Genomic DNA, 24902 nt, shown 5'->3' on the forward strand with positions numbered 1-24902 from the left:
TTGCGGTCCGGCGAAGGTAAGGGCTGAAAACTAAAACGCTGGTGGCTGAAAACGCTGAACTGCTGATGCTGAAAACGCTAGGACCTGTGGGTGCCTACCTGCTCTGATGCAATTGCCTACCCTATTGTGTCGTGCTTCTTCTGCTTCTACTGAGTGCCCAATGGGTTTCATTTGTAGGAATTATATGTTGGGTAGGGCAAGCTTCCCAACAAACTTACAAAAAGAATTCCAAAAGTCACATTTCATCATGCAGGCATTTTACCGCGTGAACCACCTCTTATAAGTCATTTTTACTGAAAATGACTTTTGGAATTCTTTTTGTAAGTTTGTTGGGAAGCTTGCCCTACCCAACTTATAATTCCTATAAATGAAACCCATTGGGCACTTAGGAAAAGCAGAAGAAGCAGGACACAGAAGGGCCCGCACCCGCAGCAGAGTAGGCAGGCACCCACAGGTCCCAGCGTTTTCTCAAGATCAGCCCAGCGTTTTCTCAACAGTTCAGCCCAGCGTTTTCAGCCATCAGCCACCAGCATTTCAGTTTTCAGCCCTTAGCTTCGCCGGTCCGCAACTCCCAGCGATAGATCAGCCTGGCGTTTTCAGTTTTCAGCCAAGACAGCCAGTGTTTTGCAATTCCAGCCCGGATTAGCCAACGTTTTGCAATTCCAGCCTAGATTAGCCAGTGTTTTGCATTCTTAGCCTTTGCACGACTCGGCGGTTGCAGATCAGCCTTGCAGTACCGCCACAGTAGCAGATCCATAGCAGAGTATCTAGCGTTTTCAGTTTTCAGCCTTGACGCCGTCGTCGTCCACACCATCGTCATCATCGACATCGTCATCATCGACATCGTCATCGTCATCGTAGATCCCTATCTTGACGACGACACCTTCGTCATTGTCATCGCAGATCCCTATCTTGACGACGACACCTCGTCGTCATCAAGTACCACAGCATCAACATCTCAACATCCAATCATTGTAGTAGCATTTGTGCAAGAATAAAGAAAGTACTTGCTCTGGCAATAGAGCAAGGGGGCCCTTGAGGATTGGGACCTTTTCTCTCTCTCTCTCTCTCTCTCTCTCTCTCTGTCTCTCTCTCTCTCTCTCTCTCTCTCTCTCTCTCTCTCTCTCTCTCTCTCGTGTCTCTCTGTAGCAGGGCTACAGTCACTTCACAGGACATACAGTTGGACAGTGGGTTACACTGGGACTGGTTCACACTGGACGGACCTTGGTTTGGGAGTGACACGTGGTAGGGTACCTACCTACGACCGACGGTGGTCTAGTGGACCTCGTGGCCAGGTCACCACATGGCTGACATTTATGAGCCGTTGGTGGTTCTTTACGGTGGTACATATGAGTAGTAGCGGTTGGTGATCATCGTCTTCTTCTTCACCTTTGGTCCATCGTGGGGGAGGTAGCGAGTCTTACACAGAGCACTGCTTCACCATCCCTGCACATCTGAGCCTCGACACCCCATTTGTACCTGTGAGTCCTGGGTTGGAGTTGAGTGTGCTGCCACGCCAGAGTCTGTACATGGTTCTTTGAGCTAGTCGAGTCCACATGTTCTAGTCCACTGTTGTGTCTCTGTTGTTATCCATTGTTTCTGTGTTGTTATCCGTTGTTTCTGTGTTTCATTCTGTTTGAGAGAGTTTTCATTTGTTTGAGTGAGATTTTCACGCACATTGCACTGAGGGGCACCCACACTGTAGAGAGCACGACACATTATCCGCGCTACACTCTCTCTTTTATTCAGTTCAGTTCAGTTCTTTCAAGTAAAGTGTCCCTTGTGTTTGTGTGCGGAATACTAGATCCGAGAAAATCCTTATTCTCGTCTGTCGCACTTGACACCTAACTAGGGAGGGGGTGAGTCCACAATGGCACATCAAACGCCGGAAGTGCTTGCCTCATGAGAGTTAGAGAGCGGCTCGAGAGAGAGAGGGTTGCCGCTTGATAGAGAGGAGATAGAGGGAGCTTGAGAGAGAGAGAGAGAGAGAGAGAGAGAGAGAGAGAGAGAGAGAGAGAGAGAGAGGCTTAATTATTAATTGTAAGGTGCAGCGGAATGAATGTTTGAACTTTGCTCAAGATGAGTGCTCCGAATTGTCCTCAAGGGTTCCTTTTACTTACGGAAGGGGGAGCCTTCTGTTCCTTTAGTGAAAGAGTGCAATGGACACTGTGAAGGCAAGTGCATGAGACTGAGAGATAGAGAAGAGAATACGACACCAGAGACGTTGTAAAACCCTCCTCCGAAGGCCCCACTCTCTATGGCGAGAGTGGTCTACTTATGATTGCACAAATCTCTACAATGCTTGGACTTGCCGACAATGTCGACGACGATGAGGACGACGACGAGACGGGCTGAAATCTGAAAACTCTAAGGGCTGAAAACTGAAAACGCTGAGGTTTCTTGATGTTCCGTTGCAGTGAATCTACAAAACGTTGGGTGATGATGCAGATGCAAAAATGCTAGGGCTGAAAATGGCTCTGTTGTCACCAGATGGCCTACAACTGCAAAACGCTAGGTCTCTTGTTGAGTCTTCTGTCGCCACGGATCTGCAAAAGCAAAAACGCTAGGTGGTTGCTGTGGAGCAAAAGCGCTAGGTTTTGGGGTTCTGTTGAGAAGTTGCCTGTTGAGCAATGGTGCTCCTGCTGCCTCTTCTGCCAATTAGTGCTAGTCTAGGTTTGCTTATATACAAACTTACTCAATTTGCCCTACCTACTTTTCAACAAAAGTCACTTAAAAATAATAAGTGAAAAATGTCAAAAATAGGTAAAATAGGCTAAATGCACTGGAAAATTCCCCTGAAGGATTCTGATGGGAATGCTTATGATCATGCTGTGTGCAACCAGAGGATATGCATCTATACTAAGTGACTCGGCATGCGCGGTGTACGAATAGACTCACAAAAGTGCCAGATCACTTCTAATCTAGACTGACTGGACAGACTGAATCCTTGTCGTGCTGTAGCTTGTCCATGGACACATAGGGTTGGATGTGTCACGTGACATTAATAGAGAGTCGAGACTCGAGAGACTAGAGTAGATAGACTCTAGACTCTAGAGGGAGCTTGAGAGAGAGTAGAGGGAGCTTTAGAGCTTGTCACCAAGGCCCAAGTGAGCTTGAAAGTCAGGCTTGAACTAAAGCACAATGATAAGTAACACTCAAGAGCTTCTTAAATTAAAAAAAAGCCCATAAACAAGGGGTAAAAGGGCCCCAAAGCTCTCCAAAATTAGGCCATTTTCTACCATTGGATTTTAATAAAAAAACAAGCCGTTGGCCCTCCCCCCCCCCTCCTCCCCCAAAAAACCGGAACGTCGTTTCGGACGGCCAACCTTGCGACTAGCCGGCAAAGAGCCATCCCCTGCCGTCCCAGTCCCTATGTTCCCCGGCCCTAGGGACTTGTTCTCCGTTCCCTTGTTTCTATGCTTGACAGGGCACCATACAACGGTTGCTTGTGTGGTTCATTGGTGACTGTTGTGGCATACAATAGCTTCGACTTTGGCTTGATTTGTCACATACGTATTGCACTTGAGCCACATGGACAAGCATTGCTACATGTCAACATCTGTCTTAGTCTAGTATAGCTTAGGATCTAGCCTGGCAATTTTGTGAGTCTCTAGAAGGGCGTGCATAGTTGCATACCCTCACTTGCACAGTGCAACCACTTAAGCATATAGGCATATGAACAATAACTTAAGTCATTTATTAACAAGTGATTTTGACATGGCATTTATCAAAAGTAGGTAGGGCAAATGGCAAAAATACCTATAAAAGAGTCACTTGGCCTTCAGTTTTTAGGATATCATAACCCACTACTTTCAGAGGCATCCAATGCCCACAACACCTAAACACCCAGCGTTTCCATGACCAACAACCCAGCATCGCCAGCCTCAGCATCAGATTCAGCCCAGTGTTTTTGCATCAGATCAGCCATAGCGTTTTGCATCAGCATCAAGATCCGCCCAGAATCAAGCATAGCATTCAACATTTCAGCATTGTGCAAGTAATCAAAGTGAGTACTTGCTTTGGCAACAAGGCAAAGGGACCCTTGAGGGTGGTTGGGACGTGACATGCAGTGTTGTCTGCATTTTCTCTCTTTCATTGTGTTCAGTTAGTTTCTCTTCAAGTGAAGTAAAGTAACCTTGTGTTTGTGTGAAGTCCTAGATCTGAGCTAAAATCCTTAAACCCTTCCACTGCACCTGATATGATCATCTACAAGCATACAATTCTTGGGAGATCCATTCTTTCGAGTCCTTGCTTGGCGGTTTCTTACTCTAGAGGGGACCGTGACTTGTGGATTGCTTTGGACACACCTATGCGTTTGTCAGAGGAGGACACACGAGGTATGGCCGTGATATTAGCATATGGGATCTTGATGAGAGTCTCCCTCTCCCTAGTGTTAGCCTCGCACTCATCTAAAAAAGCATCACCGGGAAAATCCTCAAGATGTCTACAGATACATCCCCCCCCCCCCCCCCCCCCCCCCCCCCCCCCCCCCCTCTCTCTCTCTCTGTGTGAAAATTCATCATCTGCATGTCATGAGATACAACGAATGGTATCAACCATAAACTGGCTGTGGATATGCATGGTAAGTATACAAAGCATGGGCGTGGTGGTGTGGCGGAGTGCACGAGGGCTGTGGAAGGAGCTCTAATCTTTTGGTGCCCAATGCATGGTGAAGTACAACACTGTAATGACTCGTTTTATTCACCATGCTGTGTGTGGGAGCTTCCATTGCAACATGGTACAGGTTTGAAGGTTTAATTTGATTGCTTGCGTTATTGATGATTGTGAACTACAAAGGTGCTGTCCTTTCTGTGTGCATTTCCTTCTTGGTTAAGATGAACCTCCTACATGGCAAAGCAGGTCAAGCATCTCTAAAAATGGTGAAAGCAGGTTAGTAGATGAGAATTACACAAATCAAACCTTATTTTTGTTAAAAGAGCTTACAGTGTGGATTACGACAAAATCCGAAGCACAATGTCTGAGCTGTAAGCACTTTTGGGATGATAGGCTTTGTCCTTTGAAACTCAGCAATAGCCATTTGCATTCTACTTTCTGTAAAGTAAACTTCCCTTAGCCTCTCATTAACATTACTTTTCTGTAAAGTAAACTTCCCTTGGTCCACAGGAATCGTGCTTCTCTTTGCTTTGTCAACATTAAAGCATGGACAGAAGAAGTTGGCCTTGGCGGAAGAAATCTTCAGAGAAGATTCTAGGCCTGGTTGATTCTGCAGAGGCATCACCAGCACATACAACAAGGCTTCTGGATGAACAAGTAAGGTGTTGTGAAGCTCAAGCTGGTTGGCTGTGGACTCTTTTCCTCAACATGTTCGTGGTTGTAATGTATCGGTGACTTATGTGCATTTTCCTTGCCTGCCTTCCTTGTTACTTTAATTCTTTATAATTTGGATTCATGATTCATGAATGCTTTGGTGGTTCTTTTTGTGTGTTGTGGATGTAAACAGCCACATTTTTCCTTGCATGCCTTGTTTGTGAGAATCTGCTTTTTTTCTTATTGGGAGATTGCTTCTTGATTGTAGACAATGCCAAGAGATCAGATGGGATGTTTTGCGGATGAAGGGACTGCTCAATGGCAGCAATCAGAGGATAAAGTCGAGCAGTTGAAAGAGAGACTCTCTGTAGCTTTGCTTGATACTTCAGCCAAAGATGTCCTCATCAAGCAACATGCCAAAGTTGCTGAAGAGGCTGTCTCAGGTGACAAATATATAAGTTGAAGAAATGACAAATGTTTTACTACAGCTTTTTCACGTTCTAGTGTCTCATGTTGTTGTATTGTTACTTTCGATTCATCCAGGCTGGGAAAAAGCAGAGCAGGAGGCGCTAAAGTTAAAACAGGACCTGGATTCAGTAATGCAGCAAAAACTTGCTACAGAGGATAGGGTCTCACATTTGGATAGTGCCTTGAAAGAATGCATGCGACAGCTTCGGCATGTCAGAGAGGAGCAGGAGGCCAAGATACATGATGCCACCATAAAAAATTTGAGAGATTGGGAAAGGACGCGTGCTCAGCTAGAAGAAAGGCTGGCAGACATGGAAAAGAAATATTTGGATGCAGATGCCGAAAATAAAGCTATCTCTAAATTGCTTCAAGAAAGGGCTGTTACAATTTCTAAGATAAGTGAAACGCGCTCTTGTGCAGAAAACAACATAAGTGCACTGCAGAGTCGTCTTGAAGCCATGGAACGAGATTATAGTACTATGAAACTTGACTGTAGTCATTTAAAGAAAGAGTTAGAGACCCGCAATGAAGAGAAACTTTCAAGCCGAAGGTCCACAGAGGCAGCCAACAAACAACACCTTGAAGATGCTAGGAAGATAGCCAAATTGGAAGGAGAGTGCCAGCGTCTTCGGGCCCTGGTTCGAAACAAGCTTCCCAACTGTGGTGCATCAATGCAGACAAAATTGGAGGCAGATAGCTCAAAGTTCAAAAATGATAGCAGTAGAAAGAAAGTTTGCAAGGGTGCTACTCCCTTGAGAGAAAGAGAGGAAGATATCAAGCTGCACAAGCAGCAACAAGAGTCACCAAATGGTGGCAAGGATGTTGAGGCTCTATCAAACCGTCTTAGTGCAATGGAGGATGAGACACGAAGGCTGAAAGAGCTTCTAGCCCGAAGGGATGTTGAGCTGCAGCATTCGCGGCTCATGTGTGCTAGGACAGCTAGCAAGTTGTCAAGTGTTGAAGAGCAGCTGGATTGTTTATTACATGATAAGGGCCCACAGAAATATTCTGGAATGTCAGCTCTTGATAAGCACATTGAAGCTGCAAGAAGTTTCACTGTCAGTTGTGAACCTAGCCTTGCTTCTGTCTCGGAGGATGGACACGATGATTGTTCAGATGCCTGGGCATCTGCCCTCATTTCAGAGCTTGCTCACATCAAGATAGAAAAGGGCACTTCTCAAGAAACTGGTTTGGATGTGCCCAAAATGCCGCATGACAATGCCATTGAAGTGGACCATCCTGTACCGTTAGCAAACAATGACACTGACTGTTTAGAGCCAAAGTTAGCACAGAAAGACGTAGAACTTTATGCAGCCAACCAGCTGTATGAGCAGAGTGGTGACAAAATGAAATTTACTGAGAAAGAGTTGGCGACTGTGCAATCTCAAAATGCGGCACCTGATTTGAGCCTGGAAGCTGTACCCTACCAGTTTGATGCAATCCTTCAAGCTCATGACAATGAAAATGAGGAGGATGCTATTTTGGGTAAGATGAGAGAGGCAAGTGGTTTTACTTGCCATAGAAAGGGGCAGACAGAAAAGGTTCTTGTTGGTTTCAAGCAATCACCAGTTGCGCCTAGTCTAACTTCAGCTGTAAGCATGCTGGTTGAAGTTGTTAAAACCCTTGATGTCATGGTGCCTGCTCCTGATCTGTTCTGCAAGAGTGATGAAACTAAGGCAAAAATCCAAAAATTTGTTACAGAAAGCCAACTTTTTCTTCAAGGAGCTGCTGACATTGTACAGATTTTGGAGAATATGGCTTCAATACTAGGTGATCTTGTGGAAATCAGACTTTCAGAAAGGAATATACCCTTGTACGCAACAAATAGGACACTTTCTGCAGACAGAGTACCTTTAAGCATTCAGGACAGTGACGCTTTCAGCAGTATTTCTGACACTACTGAACCAGTTGTGTTTGATGAACAAGCTAACAAAGCCATGGGTACTGGTATGAGCAGAATATGTACAACCCTACTGGAACAAGAGGTTACAAGATTGGAAGGGGAGCTTAGGAAGGTTCAGGGTGAAAAAGTTGCATTGGAAACTCACATGAGAATGGAGTTTCAGCGTTTTGAAGGTTTACATGATCAGGTTGCTCAGCTCCACGCAGATAAAGTTGAGTTGGAGCATTTGGTAGAGGTTGTCAAAGACGAACTTGATCATTTGAGGATAAAGCTTCACCGAGCAGAACAGGCTGAGTGCAGTTTTCAGGAGACGCTCTCATCTACTGAGTTATCCAGGAAGCTCATGGATGAGCAGCTCCAAAGCGTAGTCTCCGCTAAAGCAGAAGCAGAGTCACAGTTGGAAATGATCAAAATCGAACATATTCAATTGCAGGATAGAAAAGGAGTCCTAGAGAGAGAATGTGCTGAAAAACACGAGAAGATTACAGGACTGGAATCAAAGTGCCAGGAACTTGCAAAGCAGCTTTCTGAGTATGTCTCATGGCCTATCTCTTTCAAAGTTCTGTGCTGTATGGCATGTATCAACTTACCAAAAACATCCAAGCTCAAAGTCGTCAAAACAGTTAGTACTGAGAAAGTGCTGCTTCTTAACTGCAGTCAATATAACTAAGATGTTTATCATCTGTATCTTGTAATCATGAAGTCTTATAGTAGAAAAGTAGCATGAGAGAAAGGAGCTTAATATATATCATTTCTCGATTGCATGCATCGAACTGCTCATCTGTTTTCTGCACATTGACTGGCTCATGATGCAGTTGAACGTAGCAATGAAAGGCTCCTCGTGACCTGCTTATATTAGCCTAGTTCTCTGCAATATCATTCTCCGATAACACGAAGCTAGTAGACAGATATCCTAGCACTACATACTTCAGGTTTTCATATGAATATTATTCAATCACATGCCATGGCTTCACGAAGCAGGTTTATGGCTATGCTCATCTTTAGGTGTAGCTTTATAAATGCTAATATGTATTTTGGGCCTTGCAGGAGCAGTGCATTTGTTTGCTCAAAATGCAGCACTACAAATGGTGGGGAAACGGCACACAAGGTACGCACTATGGCTTTATTGCTCCGCCATGTGAGTCTGTGAAATTCTTTAACCCTTACTGGCAGGTTTCAGTCAAAGATCAAGTGTTTTTTTTAAAAAACAAGAAATAAGATCCTTTCATTAGTTAAGAAAACTGCCCGATGGGCTACAATCTGCCCCTGCTAGAGAGGGCTACATCAACATGCGGGGAGGCTCTCCCAAAAAAAAGACAAGATATGTACAATGATGGCTAAATCAGGAGATGGGAGGGAGAAACAACCACATAGGTGGACGGTACTACCACCTAGGTGCGCCAAGAACCATGGTGAAGGAGGGCCTTGGGCACGAGAGTTGCAAGAAAGCCTTGCGGTGCTCCCGCATGTGGTCGGAGCTGCCCTTGAGTCTCTCAAACTGGCCCCTAAGTGTGTGGATCGGCTCCAGCTAAATGTCACGGACAGTCTCCGCAGGTGGGACGGGTCGAGCCTCAAGACGCGGAAACAACGAGCTCACCAGGGCCCGTGAGTGTGGTGGACCAAGATGTAGCACCCTAAGTGTACTGGTTGGCTGTAGAGAGTGGAGGCAGTACCTTGCCGGTGATGCCATCAATTGGTACCACGCATGGCAAGAGGCACAGTTGGCTGCGCACCTAGAGGAAGTCGACAAAGACGCATTCCCTTTCCTTCAATTGGGCCAACTTCCAAGACAAGTTGAAGACGCGGTTTATGCCACCACAGTACCTAGCGCGGTTGAAAGAGGATTGTGTAATCTCAAGCAGAATGGTATGCCAGTCATGTCTTTTGCTAACCGTGTTTTGCAGCTCGGCACCCAATTACGCAAATCGGATGATGAGCGCAAAGAGGCTTTCCTTTTTGGGTTGGACGAATATATCAAGTTTGATGTGGAAGTCTTCGACCCCGCGGATCTCAACAAGGCGGTAGCAATTGCTCTCTCCCAAGAGATGAAGCACAACAAGGGCAAGCCTAAGGAGAACAAGTCGTCTCAAAGTACCTCCCAGACTTCTCAGAATCCTCAGAACGGCAAGAATGGTAAGAACGGTCACTCTTCTAACCAATCTTCCAATAGTCTCTCAGAAAAGAACACTCCAAATGCACCGAAGGGTAAAGCTAACACAATTGCTAAACCTAAGCTCACTCTAGATGAAAAGGCAGAAAAAGGAATTTTAGGAGGATAATCACGTCGGAGGAACAAAGCATTTATTCTAAGGAAGGTCGTTGTTTTCATTGTCACATCAAGGGTCACATAAAAAGAACATGTTCTAAGCTTGAATCTAACGAAACTAAAGAACCCACAGAACCCACTTCCTCTGTCAATGCAATAAATGAGAACAAGAGTGTGACCCAAGCCTCTCATGACTCTCCCATCGATGAGTCTCTCATTAAGTGTTATGGTCATGTGAGCGTCAGCATTTTGTCATATTGTTTGACCCAAGCAGTATGCGTGATTTGATTAGTGACTCTCTTGTCGAAAGAGCCCGCTTGGAGGTTTGCAAGGCATCTCCTTTCGAGGTGTGTGGTTTCTCTCCCGGTATGGACTCTCTCATCACACAAGAGTGCCTTGATGTTTTGTCCACTGCTCAACAATTGTCCCTTTGCAGAAAATTTGTAGTCTCTCCTCTTTCAGGATGTGATATGCTTTTGGGCATTCGATGGTTTCGTGAGCATAACCCTCTCATTGATTGGGTGGAAAATACGTTCACTTTCAATGCCAAAAGTGACTCTCCCTTTGTCATTCCTGGAGAGTAAGTTGTTCATTCTTCATCTCTCATTTCTAATGTGCAGGCGAAGATTGCAAAGAATTCGGAAAAGGAGATTCTCTCAGTCTCTTCTTTTCTAAAGCAGATAAGCAAGATGATAAGCATGATGATTTGCATGATCAAGATGTGATTACTCACGAGCATGATGATTTGCAAGAAAAAGATGTGATTGTTCACAAGGATGATGGTTTAGTTGATGCTTTTTCTAGCGAAGCTAACCTCATTGTAGATTCAATCAATCACAAAGAACCGATCTTGGCTCTCGAATCGAGGTCCACAGAACCCCCACAGGAAGATTCAATTAATCACGAAGAACCGATCTTGGCTCTCGAGTCGAGGTCCAAAGAACTCCCACAGGAAGTATTATGTGTTTGAATGGTTAGTCAACATGTATTGTACGAGTGTTTCATTCGTGATGTTTTTCTGTATTTTAGTCACCGTCCTTATGTGATCCCTTTTCACAAGCATGCCATATTGTACGATGAGCACGATTCACTCATGAATGAGCATGATTTACTCATGAATGAGCACGGATGTATGCGGATTACTCATGGAAAGATGAAATGTTTGCATTCAAGGAATTCACATTCCATGTCTCTTCCTTAGCATGACACAGTTTCCGAAAGAGCACAAGAAGGATTGAGCATCAAGCATGTGTATTTCCATTGTGATCTGCCACAGTTCATTGATTAAGATCAGAAAGAGAAGTTTCGACCCCATTGTTTGCGTGTGTTTGATGAACGGTTTGGCACTTCGTCTCTATGTTCATCTACATTGCATGCACAATTTGTTCGAAAGACTAGAATTTTTTCAGTCACTTTACATGGAATGGGTATGTTCATGTTTTGTGTTGGAAGTGGTTTCAGGAATTTTCAGCCTCGGAGATTCTTGAAGAAGGTAGACGCATGACTATGAACGAAGTTGAAGCATTGAAGGAGCCATAGATGACTTTGTGTCGCTTTCGGCGCGGCCCAAAGAAGCAAGTGTTGCAGACCTTTATGAAGTTCAAGTATCGCACGACCAACACATCAGAGTGGGCCGGCGAAGAGTCCTTTCCAGGATTCCAGACGCTGTTGGCGATCTCTCTCGACGCCATACAGTTTGGTACCAATACGTCACTTTGAAAAGGAGGGGATTTCATGTACACATCTAACCCTATGTGTACGTGGACAAGCTACTTCATGACATGGGTTCAGTTCAGTTAGATTAATAAGTGATCTGGTACTTTTGTGAGTCTGTTCGCAGACCGTGCATGTCCAGACACTTAGAGTAGATGCATATCCTCTGGTTGCACATAGCATGATCATCAGATTACAATCAAAACCGATCGAGAGCAGTTTTACAATGCGTAGACCTATTTTTCCTATTTTAGGCAATTTTCACTTATTATTTTTAAGTGACTTTTGTTGGGAACTGGGTAGGGCAATTCAGCAAGCCAAGTATATAAGAAAACCTAGCGCTAGCACTTCTTGGCAGAAGAGGCAGCAGGGACCGGACATCCACAGTGCACTTTCTTAAGCAAGACCCCCCCCCCAAAACAAAAGACAGCGTTTTTGCAAATGCAAGCCTATCGTTTTCACCCAGAACCAACCCTGGCGTTTTTGCATTGCAAATGAGCCCTGGCGTCAGTAGGACTAGCAGACCCCTAGCGTTTTTGCATCAGCCTGGCATATCAGCGTTTTGCAGATTCACCGCAACGGAACCACCAAAGCTGCAGCGTTTTCAGTTTTCAGCAGTCTGACATCGCAGTAGAACCCCCAAACCTCGTAGATCTCACCTTCCCGCAACAGATCCTCGCCACACGGTCAGATCCAGCGTAGTTTGCAGTTTCAGCCCGGAAAACGCAGATTTGAGCATCTGCGTTTTCAGCGCGTCGTCGTCGCATCGTCGCCATCGACATCGTCACCGACATAGAGTCAGAATTCAGCAGATAAAGATTTGCAGATTTCAGTCCTTAGCGTTTTCAAATTTCAACGTCGTCGTCCTCATCGTCGTCGACATCGTCGGCAAGTCCATTGCATTGTAGAGATTTGTGCAATCAATAGTAGATCGCTCTCGCCATAGAGAGTGGGGCCTTCGGAGGAGGGTTTTGACAACATTCTGGTGTCGTATTCTTCTCTCTCTATGTCTCAGTCTCATGCACCTTCATTCATAGTGTTCACCACTTTGTTTGTGTCCATTGCACTCTCTCACTAAAGGAATGGAAGGCTCTCCCTTCCGTCAATAAAGGAACCCTTGAGCACAGTTCGGAGCACTCATCTTGAGCAAAGTTCAACATTCACTTCCGTTGCACCTTGTGACCTTACACTTGGCATATCCATCCATCTGCTCTATCAGCATCCATCCAGTTTGCATTTTGCTTCACACCATCCAAGTTGTGGCAGCACAGGTTAATGTTTGCTACTAACTAACAAAGGCGTCGTTGATCTAGATTGCAGTCCATTGCTTGCAAGTAGCTGCATCATGACTATTCATGTCACTCGGACATTTCCTCATCAACCAGAGAAGCCTCTCTCTCTTAGAAGTAGCCATGGAGGACATTATTTATGAGGCCATTCATTGGAGACCACCTTGTGGTATGCATGGAGCTTGGTACCCGTACCTCACCTTCAGTAGAGGACTTGCATGTCCGAACAAGTCTATTTATAGTCTTTCCTAGTTTTGGAATCCTCTTGGGTAAATGGTTTTTACTTGTGTTTGACGGTTGTATTTACATTTCGTTGGATATCCAACAACACAAGCATGTAGATTTAGGCTAGGGGAACGTGTTGGGTAAGTTCCAAGGTCTCATGTCAATCACATCTCTGGTTAGTGAGTGACGACCTTAATTGTGCCAGATATTCACCAAGTGTACTTTGCACAATTGGAGTAGCCATTGACCTTATGAATTTCGAGGTAATTCAGCCCAGTTTAAGTAGCCCTTCCGTCACCCCCTACATAGCCTCTCTGTGGCTTTTCTTTTGCTGCAGTAGCCCTCCCGTGGCCTAGCGTTTTTGCATGAGATCGCAAACACCTTTTGGAGTAGGCTTTTCTGCAACTCCCATGTTAGATCTGTCTCTGTTGCATGCATCGCCCCCAACATCTGCGTCCATTTCAGCCCTGTGTTAATGCTAGATCTGCTGTATTTTCAGCGTTTCAGATCTGCATATTGCAGCCAACATTCAGCCCTTGATTCCTCTCGTTCAGGTGTGCAGTTCAGCCCCAGACCTACCCCTTGGTAACAATCTACAACCCACATTGAGTCAGATCTAATCAGCCCCGGAGATGCTTCATCTTGAGAGGAGTTATTGTACATACTACATTTTATTTATGCAATCTAGAGCAAATAGTACTGGTAACAGAATTGGGGGCCCTGAAGAGAGTTGGTACCCCATCTATGCATCTTCCTCTCTCTCTCTCTCATGCACACAATGTGCACACAATAGTATATACAGAGCATGAGTGTTCTCCGATGATTTTTGTGAGCAGATTGAAAACAAAAGGCTATTGAAAATTTACAGCTTTCCAGATTGTTTTCGAAAAAACGAAAGCTCATTGCAGTCGATATTAATGTTAATCTTAATTTCTTTTGCCTCCAACGTGGAACTTTTCTTAATTTTAGTACACGTGGCTTGCTGAGTAAAGTGTGTTTCAAACTTAAGAGTGATGTATGTGGATGATATGCTTGTTTGAACAGGAGCAGGAAATAGCTGATAAGCTAGCAGAGTGTCAGCAGACCATTTCACTTCTTGGGAAGCAGCTGAAGACGTTCACCTCTTCAAGGGAACAATTCAATGGCTATCATGATTCATCAATTACTAAGTTTGAAGTGTACCAATCGCCAAAGCAACTCCTCCATAATGCTCCAGCACATCATTCAGAAGGTAGAGGCCTGCTGGAAGTCTGTACAGGGAGATCCACCTACCAACAGGCTAGGATACGTGTGCGTGCTCCAAAAGAGACGGATTGGGAAGTGCAAAGGGATAGTAATGCATCAGATGCATTAGACTCAGAGCTAATGAGCCTGTCAAAGTCAGGGAGGCCGCTTCTTGAGCTTTTTGGGAACAAGACCCCGGCACACGAGCACTATATAAAAGCTCTTGAGCAACTGACAAGCTCTTCTGAGGATGAATTTACAAGGCCAAAGAGAGTGGAGCCTTTAATGGCTGCAAAGAGTAGCACGAAACCTCCTCTGCACAGAAAGAAGAAGAGCCAAAGGTCATACACAGGAGTAGACATGTCGAAGTCAATGGACGATACAAGTGCAGAGAAGGTCAACACCTTCACTAAATTCTTCTCAAGGGCAAAAAACGCGTAGATAGCGGTTGATTTGCAGATCTCTTGACTATGCCTTACACTCTATAGTCAATTCGGCAAGTGCAACAAAGCTTGAAGATGAGAAAGCTGGTTTTTGAATCTCTGTATCCGCTGTAGGCTATGGCACATTGACAGAGTTTTACCTTGCTCTGAGCTGAGCTTTTTCCTAATGTGTGAGCACATTTCTTTTTGTACTTCAAAATGTGAGGCCATGCAGCCTAACATATACAAATGTATTCCTAGTGTTATATAACACCATATCTGTAGCGGTTGATGATGTAATCCGAACTGCTCAGATTTGTAAAGCATATAATCGTCATCATCTTGATTTGTACTCTTTACTCAGCTACCAAATTATTGCAGTTCCAAATGCTGTCTTGCAGGCATATACATTTTCTGGTGTTGGACTTGAGTTTAGTCAGTACCTTATGTTCTGGTCACCGGAACGGCACATAAATGTGATGTATATTATCTTTTTACTGCAAAGAACTGCTGAGAGGGGGTAAAAATATAGACTTTGAAGAGTGAAAGGAAGAGATTTCTTTTGCTTTAGTATTCATACTCGCATTCAATTGTCTGGAGTATCAGGTCTTAAACTTAAGACCTGGTTTAAGACCTGATACTAAATAAGGAACTGGGATAACCAATCTACCACACTTTTGAGAGAGAGAGAGAGAGAGAGAGAGAGAGAGATAGAAATAAAATGTTATATTAACGTCTTCAAAAGGCCAAAGTGACCTATGAGACCAGAAAGTTACAATGTGGTGGATCTGATACAAAGTCAAAGTAACAAGATGGCAAAATGACAGAATGACAGAATGACAAAATAAAATACTATGGAATCCTAAACTGCAAGGTGTGGACTAAGCAGCTAAACTACTAGTTGGGATAGGTAAATCACAGGAGATCCAGCATCGGTCGTTGGCGGATCTCATCAATCTCCTCCATGGTCAGTAGTCTGACCGGGCGTCGTGCATGTCGAGCCAAAGTGATCCGAATCCTCTGATGCAACCTCCGCCGATGTTGTGTAGTCCTCCGTAGTCGTGGGCGTCTGGATCTCCCTAGCTCAGTCGCTCGGTCGATCAGTATGCCTCTGATGTAAAGCGACGGGCTCTACTGTGGTAGTAACTCCTCCGGGTGTCCAGGGGCAGCTCTAAAGAAGTTTGTGATTTGTCTCCGAGACAGGCTAGCCTCTCCTCTCATCAGGCTCTCTGTGTGTCTGCGTAGCTCGAGGAAAAACAAACCCAAGCATCTCCGATCCTCGTACCGCATGACTCTAGCGAATGGTCCAAAGCCCTCTCTGAACAAGCAATGGAAGCGGCCTCGTATCTCGTAGTAGATGGGGCAGTGGCATGTGTAGTGCAACTTTGTCTCAGGCTCGATGTCACACAAGGGGCATGTCCTGGCTTGTGCTGGTATTCCGTTGTATCTCCCGGTCTCGATCTGCAGCTGGTGTGAAGATGTGTGAATCTGGCCAATAGCACATCGTATTCCATGAGACAAGTGGGTGTCCATGTATCTGGGCCTCGTCACAAAACCATCCTCCGTAAGCTGGAGGAGATGCTCTCTGTAGAAAGCCATCTTCGTGCCTAGCTCTTGTGCTGGCTGTATCCATGTCCTCTTGGTGTCTAGCTGAGTCAAATCCTGGCGAATGAGCCTGGTTATCTCGGACTGTGTAAGAGTCAGAGAGGGCGCATCCAATGAGTACTGGAAGGGGGGCAATCTGTCTATGCTGAACCCATGCGTCTGAAACCATGATGTCATCTCCCCGTACCAGCATGCGGTATCTCCCTGCATGGCTAACTGTCGAGAGGACTCAAGTGCAAGGCGTGCATATCTGTCTCTGGGAAGTTCCCATATGCGGTGCATGAAGGAGATAGATCTGGTGAGCGCCTCAATCACCAGTGGGGGGGCAGCTAGCTTTGCTCGTACAATAGCACGTGGTATTGAAGCCTTGGCTCTAATGAGCCGCGAGATCATAGAGACCAAAGGCTTCTCCATGTTCCCCCATCCATCATAGAGAGAGAGAGAGAGAGAGAGAGAGAGAGAGAGAGAGAGAGAGAGGAAATGAAATGATGAAATGAAATGAAATGTAATATTAACGTCTTCAAAAGGCCAAAATGACCTATGAGACCAAAAGGTTACATGTGGTGAATCTAATACCAGGTCTGGGTACAAAAAGTACAAAGAACCGAAAAGAAAATAGTGGGTAGGGGTGGGGTGAAAGCTGATACAAGGAAGACAGGGGGCGGGGGTTTGTGTGGGCTGATACAATGGAGCTCTCTGACAGTAGAGACATCAATATCCAAAAGGGTGTAGAGGTTCAATGTCCTCCAAGGTAAGTACTCTATCGGGACGGCTCTTAGGTCGTGCCTGTATGGTATGGATGTCTATCGCAATCTGCGTCGATGACGAGAGGGCCCCCTCATTCGTGGGCGACGAACTACCCCAACTCTATCGCCCGATCAAGCTATATGCGTCTGGTGTTGCTATGTTGTGGGGATTTCTCGAACTCATCTGTCTATGACTGAAAGAAATCTGTAATCTGTCGCTGTCGCTGGTTCTCTCTCGTTGTGCCCCTCTTCAAGAGGTCCTCTCTGTGTCTGCGAATCGCCAGTAAGTATAATCCGAGGCATTTCTGATCTTGGTATCTCATGACTATAGAAAGTGGTCCAAAACCCTCTCTGAATAGACAGTCAAAACGGCCTCGTATCTCATAGTATACTGGGCAGAGACATATGTAATGTAGTTTTATCTCGGGCTCTATTTGGCACACCTGACAAATCCTGGACTCAACGGGTACTCCTCTAAATCTGCCTGTCTCGATCTCTAGCTGATGTGAGGATGTGCGTATCTGACCAATGGCACATCATATCCCGTGGGATAGATGAGTATCCATGCATCCTGGTTTGATCGCAAAACCATCCTTCGTAAGCTGGAGAAGATGCTCTCTATAGAAATCTATCTTTGTACCCAACTCATGTGTAGGCTGTATCTATGTCCTCTTTCGTATCCAGCTGAATCAAGTCATGCCTGATGAGCCTGGTAACCTCTGCCTTAGTGAGGGAGATGTAGGGTGCATCAAGAGAGTACTGAAATGGGGGTAGCCGATATCACCTCCTCGAGTGATTACTTCTCCCGATATTGGGATCAATATGCAGCATCATTATATACAGTACCTGGGCAACCACCATTACCAGACCCTCTAGAGCCATGTCCAACCACTAGTACCTTCTTTACCACTGAGATGGTGAAGAACGCCATTGATAGGATGAGGACTAGGCGAGCATATGATCATGATGGTTTGGTGGCAGATCACTTGATACATGCTAGAGATTTATTGTCAGAGGTTCTTGTGCGGTTGTTTAACCGTGTCATGTGTGAGGGACTACTCGAGTCTTGAGGTTATCTACAATTGTACCTCTCTTCAAGGCAGGGAACCCCACGGTGCCATGGAACTACCGTACTATTATGATAAGGCACACATTGGCACGGTTGTATGCATCCATTCTTGAACAACAACTGAGTAAATGGGCAGAAAGTGAGGGCATACTAGCAGCAGGACAGGCTGGATTCAGGAGGGGTTTCTCCACTTTGGACCATATTCTTACACTCAGAGCCATTATTGCGGAGGGTCGGGCACATGGGAGATGAATGTATTGTTGCTTTGTGGACTTCCGCAAAGCATTTGACATAGTGCCGAGGGCCAGATTGATGCATAGGTTACTGCAATTGGGAGTACCCACAGAGATCATATGGGGGATCATGGCTTTATACGGCTCAGTGACTGGCCAGGTATGCACCCTTGAGGGGATTTCTGACATTGTTCATTCCATTATTGGAGTGAAACAGGGGTGTCCTTTGTCCCCTACACTTTTTGGTATGTATGTAGATGAGGTCTCTTACTACATTGACAGAGAGGGTGACAGAGGCGCTTAGCTAGCAGGGACATGGATGCCTTTATTATTATATGCTGATGATATTGTGTTAATATCAGAGTCGCCAGAAGGCATGCAGAGACAGTTGGATGCATTGCACAACTTTGCAGAGGATAGTGGACTGTCTGTGAACCTTGGTAAAACCAAGGTTATGGTGTTTAACACCACATCACAGTGGGTCAAGAGATCGGCACCTACACTCGTATATGGTCAGGACACTGTGGAGTACACAGATGAATATACATATCTGGGGGTGGTATTCACGGGACCGAGGTTTACTCTGAGGAGAGCAACAGAGACTAGACTGTCCAGAGCCTATGCGGCATTGGGAGGGCTAGAGAGGATGTGTTCGCAGGTTCAGTTTCAAGAACCACGAACAAAGCTATGGCTCTTTGATACTTTGGTTGCTTCAGCTATGCTTTATGGGGTCCAGGTTTGGGGACCATCTATGAATCATGACAGTTGGAGGAACATGGAAAGACCCTTGGTATTTATGATATCTTGGATGATTAGAGCCAAGGCCTCCGTACCACATGCGATTATTCGAGCGGAGGTAGCCGCCCCTCCTATAGAGATTGAGGCTCTTACCAGATCAGTGTCCTTTATGCACAGTCTATGGGATACACATAGAGGCAGATATACTAGATTGGCTCTTGAGGCCTCTAGACAGTTAGCGATGCAGGGAGACGCATCATGTTGGTATGCGCAGATGATCTCATGGTTTCAGAGGCACGGTCTCAGCATGGATAGATTGCCTCCTTTTCAGTATTCCTTGGATGCACCCTCCCTGCCAGTCACACGGACGGAGATCACTAGACTCATTCGTCAGGATCTTATACAGTTGGACACCAGGAGGACATGGGTAGAGCCGATACAGGAGTTGGGCACGAAGATGGCTTTCTACAAAGAGCATCTTCTCCAACTTTCGGGAGATGGGTTTGTGACTTGTCCGAGCTACATGGACACTCATTTGTCTCATGGTCTACGATGTGCTATTGGTTAGATTCACACATCCTCACACCAGTTGGAGATTGAGACGGGTAGATTCAGAGGGATACCACTGGAGTCTAGGATATGCCAACTATGCAGTAGAGAGCCAGAGATAGAGCTACACTACATATGCCACTGCACTGTGTATTATGAGATAGGGGGGTGCTTCCATTGCTTATTGAGGGAGGGTTTTGGACCCCTAGCTAGAGTCGTGAGGTACCAGGATCAGAGATGCCTTGGCTTATATCTACTTGAGTTACACCGACATAGAGATAGTCTGTTGAAAAGACATGGAGTACGACAGTCACAGAGACAGATCACAGACTTCTTTGGATCGAGGGAGCCAGGACACCAACCACCAGCACAAGGTTGTACCCTCATTCATACCAGAGGCACCCTCATTGACAGGGCGACTGAGCTCGGGAGATCGAGATGACCACGACCGAGACACAGGAGCACACTCCATCGATGGAGACTCCAGCAGAGGATCAAAGGCATTCTAGCACGACACCCAAATTTTCATAGAGGGCCTATTCTACATTTTCACATTTCACACTTCATTTTCAGTTTTCATTTTTACTTTCAGTACTTTTTGTACTTGTACTTCAGACATTGTATTAGATTCACCACTTTGTATCTGATGGTCTCATAGGTCATTTTGGCCTTTTGAAGACGTTAATATATCATTTCATTTCTCTCTCTCTCTCTCTCTCTCTCTCTCTCTCTCTCTCTCTCTCTCTCTCTCTCTCTCTCTCTCTCTCTCTCTCTCTGCCCACCTGCAGAACCCACGCCACCCTCTCGCTGCCCACCTGCGCCACCTTGCAGTACCCCCCCCCCCCCCCCCCCCCCCCCAGCCCTGCTCTCAGCCAGCAGTAGTCATATAGTCATGGCCATCCCGGCCTCTGCTGCAGCACACCCTAACCAGCTTGGCTGAACCCACGTCTCTGCTGCCCTGCCGAACGCCCCCCCCCCCCCTTCCCCTGCCCTCAGCCTGCATTGCTCTCTACCGTACAGTCCCACATTGGTATGAGGTTCAACACTTGGTGACCCACACGAGCGCCCCTCCTTCACCCCACCCTCCCATCATGGCACCCCTTGATAAGAGGGAGGTGGAGGAAATGATAGCTCTGGCCATCTCCCAGGTCAAGGAGGAGGCCGACAAAGCACTCAACATAGAGATGCGCAAGTTGTCGGACAAAATTAAGCAATTGGAAGAGGAGAGGAAGCAAACGGAGGAGCAGATTAAAGTTCTCACTGCAGAAAGGGATGCATGGAAGCTAGCACACGCAGAAATTCAGCAGGAGTTCACTAGAGAACTTCAGCGCATGCAAGAGGACATACATCATATGAGAGGGGTAGCACGAGAAGAAGGTGAAATCTCCCAAATAGAGGAACTCAAAGGACTGAAAAAAGAATGCATAGCAGAGCTCAAGGAAGACATGATACAGGAATTAGATGCAAAGCAAGGGAATTGGATCGAGGTAGTAAAGAAAAACATCAAGAAAGAAGTGCAGGAAGAGAATGCGAAAGAAGATGTGATAAGGGTTCAGGACTGTGCGCTCCTTGCCGCACTGTCGAAGCAAGGGACTTGCCAATACACCATATGCGAGCCACAAACGGCTCCAAGCACACAACAAGCCTAAACTAGCAAGCTCAAGAAAACAAAGGGTGTGTCACTCACCGCTCTACGCTCGCCTTCGTGGTGGATTCCTCGCCGCGATGAAGAAGAAGCTGCAGTCGTGCCGCGCTCAACCGCTTCGCCGCCGTCGTGCCTTCGTAATGCTCGATCGCACACACACTCTCCCTCTCTCTCTCTCTCTCTCACACACACACACACAAGGAGGTGAAGAAGAAGAAGATGGAGATGGAGCAAGAGCACTCTTCAATTGCACAAATGAGAGAATGAGTAAAAATTAGGTTTAGTTGGCTTTTATAGGAGCTCACCCCATTCACACTTGGGCGCCCATGCTTAACCAACTAATCCCTTGAATGTCCAAGTTAAAGTGCGCCTCTCATCGACGATCACTCTACCTTTCCCTATTGGTCCGACAAGCCCGGTACCTGACTCTACCAAATACATAATACACGTCCATCGTAGGCGATAGGGTGTCCGTGTGCCGTGAGGGTTAACATGCCCCCCTTCCTGATGTAGATTCCGTCCTCGGAAGCTATTGAGTTGAAGCTGGTTCGTCGAGGTGGAAGAGCATTTGAGATGAATGTCCTTAGCCTTCTTCAGTCACTGCAAAATCAAACAGCATTGGCACAGTAATTGCATTCTCTTAAAAAGCATATGCAGTTTTAGGTAGACAAATTGATTGGTAAAAGAATTTCAAACAATTTGGTAGCAATGAACATTAAATTGCAATGTAATCAAATGCATAAACAGATGTAAAGGTAAAAAATTAAACAAGTCTGGGGTCGCTAATTTGACGGTCGAAAGGCACTAGAGATCGAATATTAATACCATGGGTAAGCTTCTTAATTTTCTGTGGTCAATTAAGTTGTTTAATCGCGAGAGCCAAGTATTCATGTTCGAGGGCTGACTAGAGGCTATATCTAGAAAACCTTGTAGTTAAGCTACCATAAAAGGAATTTCTCATGAAATCATCGCCTGTCTGATTACTTTTTCTTTGACCCCCCAAAGTCTTTTCACATTGATTCAATTATGATGTGTGTGCTTATTTTGTATGCCTTGGGTTTTTTGCTTTTCAAGGAAAAGCGCCCACACTGGGAACCTCTAGGGCTCTAGTACCATAGGCGATACATGTGAGTGAAGTACCAAATCAAGCCGAGATTTCTCTTCCAGCTTAAAATGTTACATTGTGGCACTTTGATTTTTTGCTTGTTCATTTTCATCATTTTAATTTTGTAACTTTGGGGGGTCATATAACATTGTTACACTCCCCAGGCTCATCACATTAGTAAACTCCCTTTATAATACTTAAGCTAAAGGTCGATAGGGTTAAGCCCACTAGAAAGCCCTAGTACATTTCATACAATGCTGCCTAAATCGGATTAAGAACCTAAGTAACCATTGCTTATTAGGAAGGCATTCCCCATGGTATTAAGAGAAGATTTCTAATACCTAACTTGGTCAAACTAGCTTAGTCGGACTGCTTGATTTTTAAACCTATACAAGTGATTATGACAAAAGATTGCATTGAATTAAATGTTTGATACTAAGCCAATGCGCTGAATATTATGCTACCAATCACAATCAAAGCAGACAATCATAGATGCAAAAAGATAAGGGCAATGCTAATGGACAAAAAACACCTGTTTGTGTCGATGGTCGCGCTTGATTTGAAGTGTGAACGAGAGAAAGGTTCCATGAAGGTCCAAATCCTATCAATAGCAACACGCTCCTGTACACACTAGGAAACAAAAGGAATACCTCCAGGAGGCACATTAGTGGGAAAAGAGAACTTTGCTAATCACTCAACTCTAAAACAGAAACACTCCTATCGTACTAATCTTACCTACCCTCCATCATTCAAGTGATGAGGATCAAAGGTGTTTTATGGCATAGGTTTCTGTTTCACTGTACCAGATGTGACATGTGTAGGTCTGAGTCAATGTTTTGACTTTTAATGTGCATACTCGTTTGCTAATTGCTCTTGCTCTTTATTTTTATATTTTTTTTGTGAGTATAAAGCTTTATATGTACATTCCCTAAGATCGGAGATTGAGAGGTCAGGGAAAAAGGTTGAGAGGGAAACAAATGAATGATGACTGTCAGCAAACACTCCCCCCTTCCTTGGGTAGATCATACCGTTTGAAATGAGCTTGTCACCCTTTGAAACCAATTGTTCCAGTTGGTAATAGGTGAGGATTTTTGCCATTAGTTTTCTATTACCCTAGGTGCCTTGTCAAGCTGCAAGGGTGGTAAGGTACTCTCCCAGGATCGAACTTGAAGTGGTTTATCAGGTGATTCTTGAACACTGGGAGGTGTGGATTCTTTTGTAGCTTCATGGAGGTCCACTACTATAGATGGAGGCTGTGTAGAAGCTTTTACCTCTATGGATGTATTACATGAGGAGCTAGAAGCTTCATGGGACTCCCCCCTTCCTGAGCTAGGTGGAACAAATCGTTCTTTCTTTGGTACCCAAACTAGCTCGGGAGCGGGTGTGTAGCATTCTGTGATTTTTTTCTTTCCACGATCATTGATTCGTTTTGGAGCTACGGGATTGGGCTCACTTGGGTCAGGTGATAGGTAAGAGCACAATCTACGTTTTGGCACCCAGATTTGATCATTTCCTTGATAGTAGCCTTGGACTTCCAATAGTCGTTTAGGGATCCATCGCAACATTTTCTTACTTTTATTGGAGCGAGTGGTACGTTTCTTACAAGGCTTCTGTTTTTTAGCACTAGCTATGGTCACTAAAGAAGCTTTAGGGACCCACTTGTATGTTTTCTTCGTTACATTAGGATGAGTCTTGTCGGAAGCGATATGCATTGCTTGTAGCATATTTAAGGGTATAGGCATTTCATCCCCCTCAGGTGTTACCCAGGTCGTCCCCCTATTTCCCCAAGTGTCTATGGTTGATGCTAGGTGGACCCAATCCACATTGTCTGATTCCGTCATACCCGGTAACACATCCATGTAAGGAGAATCTTGGCCAATGTCTGTATCCTTCTTACAAGTGTAACAATATTGTAGTGGGGCCGAGTGAACTGTGGTGTCAGAGCGATGATCAATAATGGTTTTACTCCCTAAGGGGTGTACCTTACCAGTCACCAAATCCACTCTAAGGACAGAGTCTTGGAATTGCAAATAGACATGATTTTTAGACCAATCGTGAACCATTTGTGCTTCCCTCATGAATGGTCGTCCTAAAATCATTTCATATGACATAAGGTGTTTAGAGAAATCCATTACAATGAACGTATGTCGTACCTTGTGTCCTAGAACTTTGATCTTAAGATCCTTGAGCATCCCCATAGGTTTGGCTATGGTACCATTTGCCATCTTTACCACAATGTTAGTAACACTGAGGCGGGGTTTTCCCATGGATTCCCAACAATCTTTTGTAACGATGCTAACTCCCGCACCACCATCAAGAATTCCCTTTATAGTTAATCCCTTGGTAGTGATGGGTAGGGTCGCATTAGACTCGTCGCCTTCAAAATACTGCCCTAATTCGTTAATGGGTACCTCGATCACAGACTCGTGTCCAT

At 45.2% G+C, this 24902-nt stretch overlaps 1 protein-coding gene across 6 annotated transcripts in view; it reads left to right on the forward strand.

Moving 5' to 3' along the window:
- LOC147450509 (filament-like plant protein 4) overlaps positions 1-15184 on the forward strand; it is an 85039-nt gene extending 69855 nt beyond the window's left edge. For 5 of the 6 annotated variants that reach the window (XM_086519733.1, XM_086519731.1, XM_086519730.1 and 2 more), the window contains 5 exons: positions 5125-5271; positions 5537-5711; positions 5812-8170; positions 8687-8747; positions 14177-15184. In XM_086519733.1, the coding sequence (XP_086375859.1) occupies positions 5161-5271; positions 5537-5711; positions 5812-8170; positions 8687-8747; positions 14177-14797 (3327 nt within the window). In that variant the 5' untranslated portion in view covers positions 5125-5160 and the 3' untranslated portion in view covers positions 14798-15184. Of the gene's footprint in view, positions 1-5124; positions 5277-5536; positions 5712-5811; positions 8171-8686; positions 8748-14176 lie in introns of those variants that run through there. The other variant, XM_086519735.1, reaches the window with a different exon arrangement.
- Positions 15185-24902: the final 9718 nt, after the last annotated feature.

The sequence above is a fragment of the Adiantum capillus-veneris genome, chromosome 9 (assembly GCF_014529385.1).
Source record: "Adiantum capillus-veneris isolate H3 chromosome 9, ASM1452938v2, whole genome shotgun sequence".
Lineage (NCBI taxonomy): Eukaryota > Viridiplantae > Streptophyta > Polypodiopsida > Polypodiales > Pteridaceae > Adiantum > Adiantum capillus-veneris.